The sequence below is a fragment of the Felis catus genome, chromosome E1 (genome assembly GCF_018350175.1).
Source record: "Felis catus isolate Fca126 chromosome E1, F.catus_Fca126_mat1.0, whole genome shotgun sequence".
NCBI lineage: Eukaryota > Metazoa > Chordata > Mammalia > Carnivora > Felidae > Felis > Felis catus.
The window spans coordinates 20191897-20204014 of NC_058381.1; the positions used below are offsets into that span (position 1 = coordinate 20191897).

Genomic DNA, 12118 nt, shown 5'->3' on the forward strand with positions numbered 1-12118 from the left:
TCATTTTATTATGTAACACAACAGATACAGAAAACCATAAAAGGGGTGCCTAGGTGGCTCAGTTGGTTAAGTGTCCTACTCTTGATTTCGGCTCAGGTCTTGATCTCACAGGTTCCTGAGTTCAAGCCCCACATTAGGCTCTGCACTGACAGTGTGGAGCCTACTTGGGATTCTTTCTCTCTCTCTCTCTCTCTCTCTCTCTGCCCCTCACTCTCAAGGTAAATAAAAGAAAACTCCATAATACATGTGGAATATAACAAATGATTATAAACACCCTTATTAAGTACACTTTAGGTCAAGAAATAAAACCTTCCTACCCACCCCAGAAGCTCCTTCACGTGCTTTGTCCTGATCACACAGTCCTTCCTCTGCCTGAAAGGAATGTGATGTTTACAGTAATCGCTTCCTTAAATTTCTTTATAGTGTTAGCACCCAAATAAACATCCCTGGCCACAAGAGTCTTGCCCATTAAAAAACAACAACAACAACAACAACCAGACGTGTCTTTTTCTTAACAGCTTTGTTGAGATATAACTTACATACTATAAAACTCACTTATTGAAAGTATACAAAGCGGGGTGTCTGGCTGGCTCAGTTGGAAGAGTGTGCAACTCTTGATCTTGGGGTTGTGAGTTCAAACCCCATGTTGGGTGTAGAGATTACTTAAATAAATAAATAAATAAATAATAAATAAATAATAAATAAATAAATAAATAAATAAATCTTTAAAAAAATAAAAAATAAAGTGTGCAAATCAACCTTTACTATGGAGTTGTGAAACTCTGATTGTATTCTAGCTTTAGAACATTTTCATCAGCCCCAGAAAGAACCCTGTTACCCATTAGCTGCTGATCCATCTGTCTTGTAGGTCTCTGAATCTACATATCTCCCTCTCCCTTTACTTTCCTTGCAATTCCTCTGTAGGACCCCAAGCTGGACTAGCACCCATTTTGAAGATGTGGAAATTCAACTCTGCTGGACTGGGTTAAGCAGAAAGCCTCATTGCACAAACCAGCCAGGCAACCTTTGGCAGTGCATTTAAGCCCTTCTTTCTCCTGTACGATGGAAATAATAGTTATTTGCCCTTCCTTATCTTCCTCAAAGGGTTGCTGAAAAAATTAAAGTAGTAGCTGAGGAAATTAGAAAAATGCCAGGACAATGATAACCACAGCGACAGTGACAGGATCGTGGCAGCCTCTAATTCACCTTGGCCTCTCACATCTTGAGACTCACATTTAATTTACATACATATCCTTGAAAACAGGGCCAAGCAAAATTCTTCTATATGTTCTATTAATTTGCTTTCTCACAAACCAGGGAGCAGAGGCCCAGACAGGGTTAGTGGTTTGTCCAGGGCCAGTCAGCTGGCAGAGCAGGGACCAGGCCGTTTCTCCCCTGTCAAGTCTCTAACCTTAACACCCTCTGATGAGGTCCTGTGCTGAGACCTGGCCTTCCAGTCTGATGGGACACAGCTAGCCCTAGAGCCACGAGGTGCTCTTTTTTTGCGGTTGGTGGTGGTGGTAATCCTCAGTATAGTGGCCTTGGGTTGTCTGAGCAAGGGACAGGGCCTCTCTCTTGGTGCCAGTTGACCATTAAAGGTCTCTCTGTTTTCACTTTCTGCATCACTCACCTTTTATCTTCTCACCCAGAGTCACTTTGATGTTTGCCCTTTAAAAGTACCAAGATTGTGGGGTGTAGCTCAGGTCATGATCTCATAGTTCATGAGTTTGAGCCCCCACATCTGGCTCTGTGCTCACAGCGGGGAGCCTGCTTTGTATCCTCTGTCCCCTCTCTCTGCCCCAGCTCCCCCATCAAAAGTAAACATTAAAAAAATTTTGGGGGGGGGGCGGCACCTGGGTGGCTCAGTTGGTTGAGCCTCTGACTCTTGACTTTGGCTCAGGTCATGAGCTTACGGTTCGTGAGTTTGAACCCCATGTTGGGCTCTGCACTGACAGTGTGGAGTCTGCTTGGGATTCTCTCTCTCTCTCTCTCTCTCTCTCTCTCTCTCTCTCTGTTCCTCCCCCCACTCACACTCTCTCTGTCCTAAAATAAATAAACACTTAAGAAAAAAAAAAGAAGTAGAGAGGCACCTGGGTGACTTAGTCGGTTGAGCATCCAACTTCGGCTCAGGTCACAATCTCACGTCCCGTGAGTTCGAGCCCCACATCAGGCTCTCTGCTGACCGCTCAGAGCCTGGAGGCTGCTTTGGATTCTGTATCTTCCTCTCTCTCTGCCCCTCCCCCGCTCATACTCTGTACCCCCCCCCCCCTCTGTCTCTCTCTCTCCCAAAAGTAAATAAACATTAAAAAAATTTAAAAAAATTTTTTAAAGTAGAGAATAAAGGTTCGCACTCTACTTCTTTGCTTTTGTCTCAAGTTTTCTGTCAGCGTAAACTTTCCAGGACACTGTGAAAAGTGGTGCCCTTCCTCAAACGAAACAAAACAAGAATCCTCCAGAATAGAAATAATGAAGCTGAAATGCCAGTGGCTGAAGGGCCTCTCACTTGGTTCTATGCCACATGGGGGAAGGAATCATCCACACAGGATCCACCTGGAAAGACTTCCTGTGGGGACAGAAAGGCTAATGGGCAGAGCACTGGGGACTCCTGTGGCAGCGTCTCACCTTCTCTGCAGGTGTTTCTCTCAAAAACTTACGTTTTCTTGTAGACTTGTCTCTGTTTTTTTTCTAGGGGTTAGGGAGAAGGCAGTAATGTCAGTGACAAGGGCCACCTCTATCTCTTCCTCTCTCTTCCCCTCCACTTCTCTCTCTCCTCTCTCTCTCTCTCTCTCTCTCACACACACACACACACACACACACACACACACACACACTTCACCTGCTGGTGAGACACCTACTGGTGTGTCCGTTGTTGGGGTCCAGGGCTTTGGGTTCCTGGAAGAACCACCTACCAAGCAGGAAGCCACCACCTTCTTAGGGTCACAGCAACTTCTAATACAATTATATCTATCTGTCTCTTTCTTTTCCTCCCTCAAATACTTTTTTTTTTCAGAAAAGTTTAATTTGAAGACTTTATTTCCTAGCTGATTGCAGAAACAAACCACAAAATGCAACATGCTGCTCTTTGGAGGTACTTCAGGCTCTCTTGCTTTGGTCAAGGGAAAAATCCCTTCCCCAGGGGCACTTGAGGCTTTTGACAGGAAGGGAGAATCTTCCTTGGTATGTGCTCAGCTCCATCATCCCCCACTTCTGCCTGAGCCCTCAGCCCCAAACCCAAATTTATCTTCATTCGTAATTGCTCAAACCTTAATCACCGCAATGCGTATCTATCTGGCTGGTTCAGTCAGTAAACCAGAGTGTGCGACTGACTCTTGATCTCGGGTTTGTGGGTTCGTGCCCCATGTTGGGTGTAGAGATTACTTAAAAATAAAATCTTACACACACACGCACACACACACACACACACACACAAACCCTAATCACTGGGACGCCCGAGTGGCTCAGTTGATTAAGCATCTAACTTTTGATTTTGGCTCAGGTCATGATCTCACCATTTGTGGGTTTGAGCCCTGCATCAGGCTCCATGCTGACAGTGTGGAGCCTGCTAGGGATTCTCCCTCTCTCTCTCTCTCTCTCTGCCCCTACTCCAGGCATGCCTGCGCACTCCCTCTCTCCTTCTCAAAACAAACATTAAAAAAACCCACCCTAATCATTACATGAGTGTTTGTCCTTCCAGAGGAGTGCAATCTTCTTTAATTATACTTAGGATTAGGCCAAAGATTTGTTTCAATTTGGGATTTACCTTCCTAGCCAGCCATAGGCTTTCTTAGGACAGGGTTTCCCAAGCTTCAGCCTTTTATGTGCCACGATTCTTGTTACCCTTGCATTGTCTCCTGCACCATTTTTTACTTAATATTTTTTCCTAAACCAACTCACTGACCCCTCTCAGGTACATTCATTTCCAAAGGAAACCTTATAGTTGATCTTAGCCAAAAGGCCGGGAAGCGATTCAAAAGGAAACTTTTAAAAAGTTACGTAAATGGAAATCAGGGTCATGTGTCTTAAATAAAGGGGTAACCCTAAATATATCTTTCAAGGAAAACAAAACAAGGTGACTAGCCTGGTTCTGTCCTCTAGGGCTCTGATCCCGGGATTCGTCACTTGCTTGCGTGCTCTCTCTCTCTTGCAAGAGGAGATTATCATGGGTTACAACTTCTTGAGGCTTTCATTTTGGCTTAGTTAGGGTAGAAACAATAGAAAAGGGGAAAAACTTTCTGGCCACAGGGGTCATTGTTTCTAATGTCCCTGCACCATCTACAATGACCTCTTGTTCCACTACTTTGGGAAACCCGGTTCTAAGAGATTGGGCTAATGCGGTCTGGAAGACTATGTCTTCCTTCCCTGCCCAGTGAAATCTTTTTCACCTTTATATTTCAAAACAAATATGCCCTGGGGGAGAAAACCTTATGCCTTTGGTCAGGACACAATGTCTTGGAGTTACCATAGGATCTTTTCTTCACCACCTTCTGCACAGTCACCAAGTAGTGACACTGGATTCTGCTTTCTCAAATCATTCCAGCTCTGGCCCCTCCTCTTCCCTCGGCGTCTTCTCTGGCGCAGACTCTAATCGCTTCTCTCCCAGATTATTTTAATCCGAGCCCCTCTGTCTCTAGTCAGAACCCTCTTCCCATCTGTTCTCATTCTGCTAATTTGAGCTTCCCCGAAAACACAAATCAGAGGTTACTCCTCCATTGAAAACACCCCCAGCGCAGGGTGCCTGGGTGGTTCAGTCAGTGTAATCGTTCGACTTCAGCTCAGGTCCTGATCTCATGGTTCGTGAGCTCCAGCCCCACTTCAGGCTGTGTGCTGACAGCTCAGAGCCTGGAGCCTGCTTCGGAGTCTGAGTCTCCCTCTCCCCTGCTCACACTCTCTCTTTCTGTCTCTCAAAAATGAATAAACATAAAATTTTTTAAAAATAAATAAATAAATAAACTTAAGAAAAAGCAGACCCACTAGTACTAAGAGTGACCAGGAAGGCCACTCGGGCTAAAACCATGGTCATTTTCTTAGGAGCTCTCTGGGGATATTTGCATTTTTGCTGGGTTAAGTCATGGCGTTGCTTGGGAGATCATTTGTTAACAGTGCCCTGTAGGAAGAGCTGATGACGGGAGGAATGGGACACCATCACATGAGTCTTGTTGGTTTTGGCCAAGGAAGGAAAAGATTATGAGATGCCACCTATTTTGTGGAAGGGTTTGAAAGGTTTGGGTACCTGGAGGATGATTTGGAGGATTCTGGTGAGAAGAAAGAAGGGTGCCCGAAGATGAACTACCCGGTCCACCACTTGTCTCCCATAATAAATCAGTGATGTTCAGTACTTTGCCCCTAGCACCTAGCTCAGAGCCTCACACCTCCTGGAGACAATAACTACTTGTTAAATGACTGAATAAACATAATATCCTACATCAGCGCCTCCATTAAAGCATATTGCTATTCTTCTAAATATTTCTATTAATTTTATTTAAAAGATCTAATTATTGGGGCCCCTGGGTGGCTCAGTCGGTAAAGCATCTGACTTCGGCTCAGGTCATGATATCACAGTTTGTGAGTTCGAGTCCTGCGTCGGGCTCTGTGCTGACAGCCCAGAGCCTGGAACCTGCTTCGGATTTTGTGTCTCCCTCTCTCTCTGCCCCTCCCCCACTCACGCTCTGTCTCTCTTTGTCTCTCGAAAATAAATAAATGTTAAAAAAATTTTTTTTAAGATTTAATTATTAAATTAACTTTGACATCGTACAAAAGATGATGGTACTAAAAATTAATTCATAATCGTTACACGTTTTCCCTTCTTTGTATTCTCAGCCAATATCTATGTTCATCCATTAGTTTTAATTACCCGGTGGACACAGGTGCATGCTTGTAAAAGTTCAAAACTACACAAATATAGCGGATAAAAGTTGCATAAATGGATAGATCATAGTTCGTTTTTATATAGCTGTAATTCTATATGTGGTTTTAGATTTCTATTTTTTCACTTACTTTGTAAATCCTTTTCCATGTCTGTAATAGTCATTAGTTTTAATGACCGAAAGTTCTCCAGTTTATTTGTAATCTCTACACCAGTGTGGAGCTTGAACTCATGACTGTGAGATCAAGAGTCATGTGCTCTGCCAACTAAGCCAGCCAGGCACCCCATAATGACAGCAAAAGTGCTAATAATTTTATGTCATACTTAATTTATTCCCCTATAATTATATGTTTTCCATTTTTAAGTACTGTGTAATGTTACTGTAAATAGAATATGTATATATATATATATATATATATATATATATTTCTTCTTTTGAATTATTTTCTTGAAATATATTTAATTGTGATTTCTTGGCAGAAATAAACAGATATTATACATTTACTATTCTATGGAATTTTTGGTTTTGCAGAAACAGCCTGTGGCCTAAAATTTTTTGAGAATGGTTGATATCTATAATAAGTCAGCAAAAATTTTAATGTCTTTACAGTGATCAAAAGTTATATTAAATGCACTTTTGCCTTTCAGACTTTACAATTTGAGTGGGCAGGCTAACCAATTTGCCCTTGGAAAGGTAATGCATGTCAGCAAATGAATTCCAAATTAAAAAATGCAGTGAAGTGTGATATGTGAGCATGTGATCTGTTAGGCAATGTGATAAATGCTTTATCTAGGTTTTATTTAATTACCAAAAGAGCCCTATGAGATAGCTCCATTTTGCAGACGAGGTTTAGGTTTTTCAGAGAGGTTCTGTAACTTGTCCAATGTTGCACAGCTAATAAGGTGTTGGAGATGAAGTGTAGACTCCAGAGCCCATGCTCCTACCCAATTCCATAAGGGAAATTAGACCACTTGTGGGAAGGATGGATCTGAGAGGCTTTTCAATACCAACTATCTCTTAATTGGGGGTTTTTGTTTTACAATCTGTATTTGAAAGGAGCTTAAGAAAATTATGAAGTAAACTGGATGCAACTTCATCAATACATGAGGGCTTTTTTTTTTTTTTTTTTAAGTATAGTTGACATACAATGTTACATTAGTTTCAGGTGTATAATATAGTGATTCCACAACTCCAAATTATGCTGTGTTAAAGATGAGGATCCTAGGTGGAAAAATTTCCTTTCCACATGGCTAACTATCAAATGCCTTTTAATAAGTAGTTGTGTGGAGTGACAGACCTTCCAGCCAAATCAAGCAAGCAGAACCCGTGTCCTCTAGAGACCTGTCCATGTGACTATGCAGAGAACATGGATGTTTGAACAATGAACCAAGAGCAAATGCATTACAAGGCAAGATAAAATATTTACTCTGTATCCATCAGGCATTGGACTTTTCCACCAGAGCAGGCCTGAGAGGAAAAGGAAGAAGTCTTCCTGGAAGCAGTGGGAGACAAAAGTGAAGAATGGATGATGGATGCTACTTTGGGTTTAACTTTAGAGAGCAAAGATAGGGGGTCTGAGATAGAAGGATGGATGCTACTTTGGGTTTAACTTTAGAGACCAAAGATAGAAGGTCTGAGGAGTGGGGCCAATTCCAGTCCAAGTTTTACTGGCCTCTTGCCTGGGACTATGTCTAACTCACCAATCAGAGGCCAGCCTCTTATTTCACCCGATGTTGGTCATCTTCTGCCCACTGGCCCAGGGTGGCCCACTGTCCTGGGATGCAGAGACAGGCTGTGTGGCAAGTTCCTCCTTTGATGAGCATAAAAGCCGGATCCTATTATCTCCTGGCAAAGGTACTGTGTTCAGACCTCCCTATGTCCCCTGCACAGTTGAGGAGGCATCAGGTTTGTCTTGTGATGGTAGAACTCCTTCCTAGCAGCATTCTGGAGGAAAATTCCATCAATGCCTTCTAGATTTCAATGTGTCCTCTTGGCTTTATCCAATATACTTAATACATAGTAATCAGTCTGCAATATCCCAACAGTAAATTCCACTGCCAGTAACTCCATCCCCTGGCTTGTGTTTCGCTGCAGTGCATCATCACGTGGCTCTTACTTAGGCTCAGAGACGTGTGCACAAGTCTCTCTCTTCAAAATTCACTTTGTTTATTCAACACTTATAAATCACTGACCATGTACCATGCACTATTCTGTTTTTCTACTATAGTAACTCATTTAATCTTCACTACAATTCCATGAGGTGTTACTACTATTTAGCAGATGAGGCACAGAGAGGTTAAGCAATTTGTTTGATGATGCACAGCTAGGAACTGGCAAAACTGAGGTTCAAACCTAGGCAGGTGGACTCCAGGGTCCCTGATCTTAACCTCTGAACTATGCTGTCTCCAGGAGACCTTCAGAGTGATCCCTGATGGATGTCTGTTAATATCATGAGAAGGACATAAAGCTCAAGGGAGGGCAAGGGAGGCATAGCCTCAGAAGTATAGCTGATCAAGAGATGTAGAGGTGTTTTAAGAAGAAACTTACATTGCCCAGGAGGCCCAGACACCCTCTCCCCAATTTAATGAGTGTTGGTCTCCGTTTGTGCCAAACCATTAATTTTTGCCTGCTGACAGTGGTTGCGGATTGCCTTCTTTCTGCGGCCCTTAAGTCTGGATTTTTAAGTAGGCTTTATTTACAAAGGAGTTTGCAGTATTAACTGTGTGATGTTCTCCTGCCAAATAAACTCTTCTTAGTCCTCTGCCTTCCAGACATTTCAACTAATAGAAATGCCAAAGCCGTTGCCCAGCACACATGCACAACACCATGAAGGCCTTGTCTCTCATGCTTCTGGAGAAGGTGCACAGAATTCACATTGTAATCAGCTGGCAATGCTGTTGCAGAGCTCCTGGGGTCAAGATTCTCCACAAAGGGTTGCTTGGAGCAGGCAGTGCCCTAAAGAATTTGCCCGCCTATAAAGGGCCTTTGTCCTTTGTCATCCGATATTTGTGTAATTTATTTTTTTAAGGAAACATTTTTTTCACATGTATTATTTTATGGGATCCTCCAAACAATCCCATAAGGTAGAAGTTTGGGAAGAGATTATAGTCTTTTTGGGAGAGAGGAAACTAAGGCACAGACAGGTGACTTGCCCAGGGTCACTCACTAAGGATGGCAGAGCCAAGGTTTAGTCTCAGCTCGACTGCCTTTGGCAAGTCGCAGTATCTCTCTGGGTCTTGCTTTTCTTACTTATAGAGTAATGGTATTGGAATAGGGGCTCTGTAAGCGTCTTTTCAACTCAACCATTGTGTAATACTGAAATTCAGAAGAATCCTTTTCCCTGAAAGATCTGGTTATCAAGACTCCTGAATTTCACATTTCCATCTGTCTTATTTGTGTCCATCCTGGGATAGGACTTCATTATCTCCCGGTGAGCAGGGAGTGTATCTCTCCTATCTCCCTCCTTATACTATAGAGCGTTTTTTTGGAAGGGCTCTCTCTCCTATGCTCCGTAGGGACATCATTATATTAAGGAGGCAGAATACTGTTGTAAGTGTAACAATGTATTTGCCTCAAAACCTGTGGCTTGTAACTTTTCAGTGCCCTTGATGATGATAATGATAGCTGAAATCAATACAGCAGGTACCATGAGTCAGGAACCGTACCAGATGGTTGACGTGTATTATCTTATTCTTCAAAACCACCCGAAGACATACGTATTGTTATCATTATTGCCACATTATGGAATGGACAGATTGGAGAAGTAGAAGAATTTACTCAGGATCACATACCTGATTAGGCAATGGACTCTGGATTCAATCCCATGCAATCTGTCAGCAGCGCTTAACTGCTACACCACACCCCATGGCTTCTCCTAGGAGAAAGGGGGATTGCACTTTGCACACATTTTATTTCCTTTAAAAACTTATTATGTAATATTTAAGACAGAAAAAAAGGCACATTATGCAGATAGTGTTTCCTCATTAATTATATATATCTCTGTATCTATCTCTTTCTTCTGCTGCATGCCAAACACTGTCCTAGCATTTGGGGTGTAGCAACAAATTCCTCCAGACAGACAGGGTCAGGAGGGAATTAAGGCAATATTAGAAAAGTCAGTAAGAGTTCATTATCCAGTGTCACCTATGTGTCCAGGATTATGCTCAGCAAGCGTAACTAAAATATCAGAAGACCCTTCTCAGAGGAAACCACAGAAAGCGACTTAGTTTGGCTTAGAAACTAAGTTTGACTTAGAGCAGAAGGAAGTCATTTAGTTTGGTACAAAGAAATGAATCTGTTTACAAGGACAAGGTAAAAAAAAAAAAAAAGAATGCCATTATTTAGAACCGTATTTTGTAAGCATCACTGGCAAAAAGCAGCTAGGGTGGTGGTTTTGTGTAGTGGAAAGGGCGCTATCCCAGGAGTCAGCCACCCTTTAATCAATCAAGCACTTTCTGATAAGGTGTGGATGCTCCTGAAAACCAGGTAGACAGGTCGCTGCCCTCCTAGAGATTATAGTCTGGTGAGAATAATCCCGTCTTGAGTCACTGCCAGGCTCTAATGTGACCTTGGACAAATAACTTCTCCTGCCCCAATTCTGCAAAATAAATGGGGTCAGACTAGCGGATCTACTCCTCAAATTCTGAGCCCCAGGCGTATCTGCTGTCGCGGCGCCCTGGGGAAGGTGGGCTAGGCTCCCTGACCCTGCGCCGCGGCCTGCCGGACGCCGGGGGCGCCGCGCGGGCCCTGAGAGCGTTCGCGTTCCGAAAGCGCTTGTCCCTCGCGGCGCCCCGTCGGCCCCGCCGCTGCTGCCGCCGCCGCCCGCGGAGCCGGAGGAGGCGGAGCTGGCGCTGTCCTGGCTCCCGAGCAGGGAAGCAGCAGAGGAGGCGGCGCGGCGGGCCCCGGCCGAGGCTCGGGCGGGGCGGCGGGGGAGGCTGGCAGCGTCACCGGTAGCGCGGGGAGAGGGGCGCCGTGGGCTGAGCGCTCCCGGCGAGAGGAGTCCGCTCCATGCGTGCGGGCCGAGCCCGGCCCCTGCGAGCCGCCGACATGAAGAAAGACGTGCGGATCCTGCTGGTGGGAGAACGTGAGTCCGCGCACCGGGGCCGGCAGCGGCCACCGCAGCCCCTGCCGCCCCGGGCCTGCTCGCCCCTCTCCGCGCTCTCGGGCCTCCCAGCCCCTTAGCTCTTCCCTTTCGGCAGCCCACTGGCGGCCCTCAAGCTCTCACCTCACCCTGGGCCCTCTTAACACATCCCGACCCTGACCCCCAGTCGTCCTCTCGAGCCTTGTCTCTGTGAGTCTCTGACCCAGCCTCATCTCTCCGAAGGTCCTCTCCTCCTTTTCCGCTTCGAATCCTTTCCTCCTGGGCCTCAACGCGTTTCCGAGGCCGCTTGCCTTTCAGACCCTTTTCTCTTCGTGGAGAGTCCCTTGTCACTGCCGGGCAGGTGCTGAAACAGGCCGACTGACCAATTGGGATGGTGTGAACTGGCTCCCGGGGAAGCTAGGGGGAGGGGGATGCAGGACTGTTCGACTTGCGGGCAAGGTCAGGTTTCTGCCTTTTTTTTTTCTTTTTTTCCTTTTTTCTTTTTTCTTTCTCTTTCTCTTTTTCTTTCTCTTTCTCTCTTTGTCTCTTTCTTTCCTTCTTTCCCTCTTTCTTTCACGTTCGCAGTCTTCCCACCCTCTGGCATTGACTTCAAGGTAGGGAGCGTTTTTAGAGATACTTGCACTTTACATTGGAATAACTTCTGTTATGCTCGCTGTTTCCTCAAAAATTTACTCTCAAGTTCAAGTCATACAAGTTACACAAGTGCTTAATGAATGAATAATTATCTGGGGAGGGTTCTTTAGTTGAGAGAATTATTCTTACCCTAAAGCCTAATTTACTCCCCTCTTTTTAAGCATTATTTATTCCGTAGCTTGGTAATTATTTTATAAATAACAGGCACACAGGAAAACAGACACATGCACATACACATAAGACCCCCTAGAAATTCTTAGGTTTCACCCTTTTAAGATATAATAAAGGAGAAATGCCTCTGTTTACTGACTTGGGGACAGGACAACAGGGACTTCTTGATATCACTTGGCTGGTTACATGACTCATTTGGTAGGACTAAAATAAGAAAGTGGGCTGGGAGAACTGAATTGTTTGTTTGTACATTAGTTAATGCTCTGCCATTGCTGTTTTGAAGCATTCTTTTCCAGACTCCATTTCAGCCTAGAGTAGCCCCTCCAGGTCACTGTGATGCACTCCCAAG

The 12118-nt window shown here is 44.4% G+C and overlaps 1 protein-coding gene across 7 annotated transcripts in view; it reads left to right on the plus strand.

The window, feature by feature from the left end:
* Nucleotides 1-12118, plus strand: part of RHOT1 (ras homolog family member T1) — a 77616-nt gene that overhangs the window by 1731 nt on the left and 63767 nt on the right. For 2 of the 7 annotated variants that reach the window (XM_023244210.2, XR_006590027.1), the window contains exon 1: nucleotides 10711-10947. The exons of 1 other annotated variant lie outside the window; for it this stretch is intronic. In XM_023244210.2, the coding sequence (XP_023099978.2) occupies nucleotides 10872-10947 (76 nt within the window). In that variant the 5' untranslated portion in view covers nucleotides 10711-10871. Of the gene's footprint in view, nucleotides 1-10709; nucleotides 10948-12118 lie in introns of those variants that run through there. 4 more of the 7 variants (XM_023244212.2, XM_023244211.2, XR_002738140.2 and 1 more) reach the window with 3 other exon arrangements.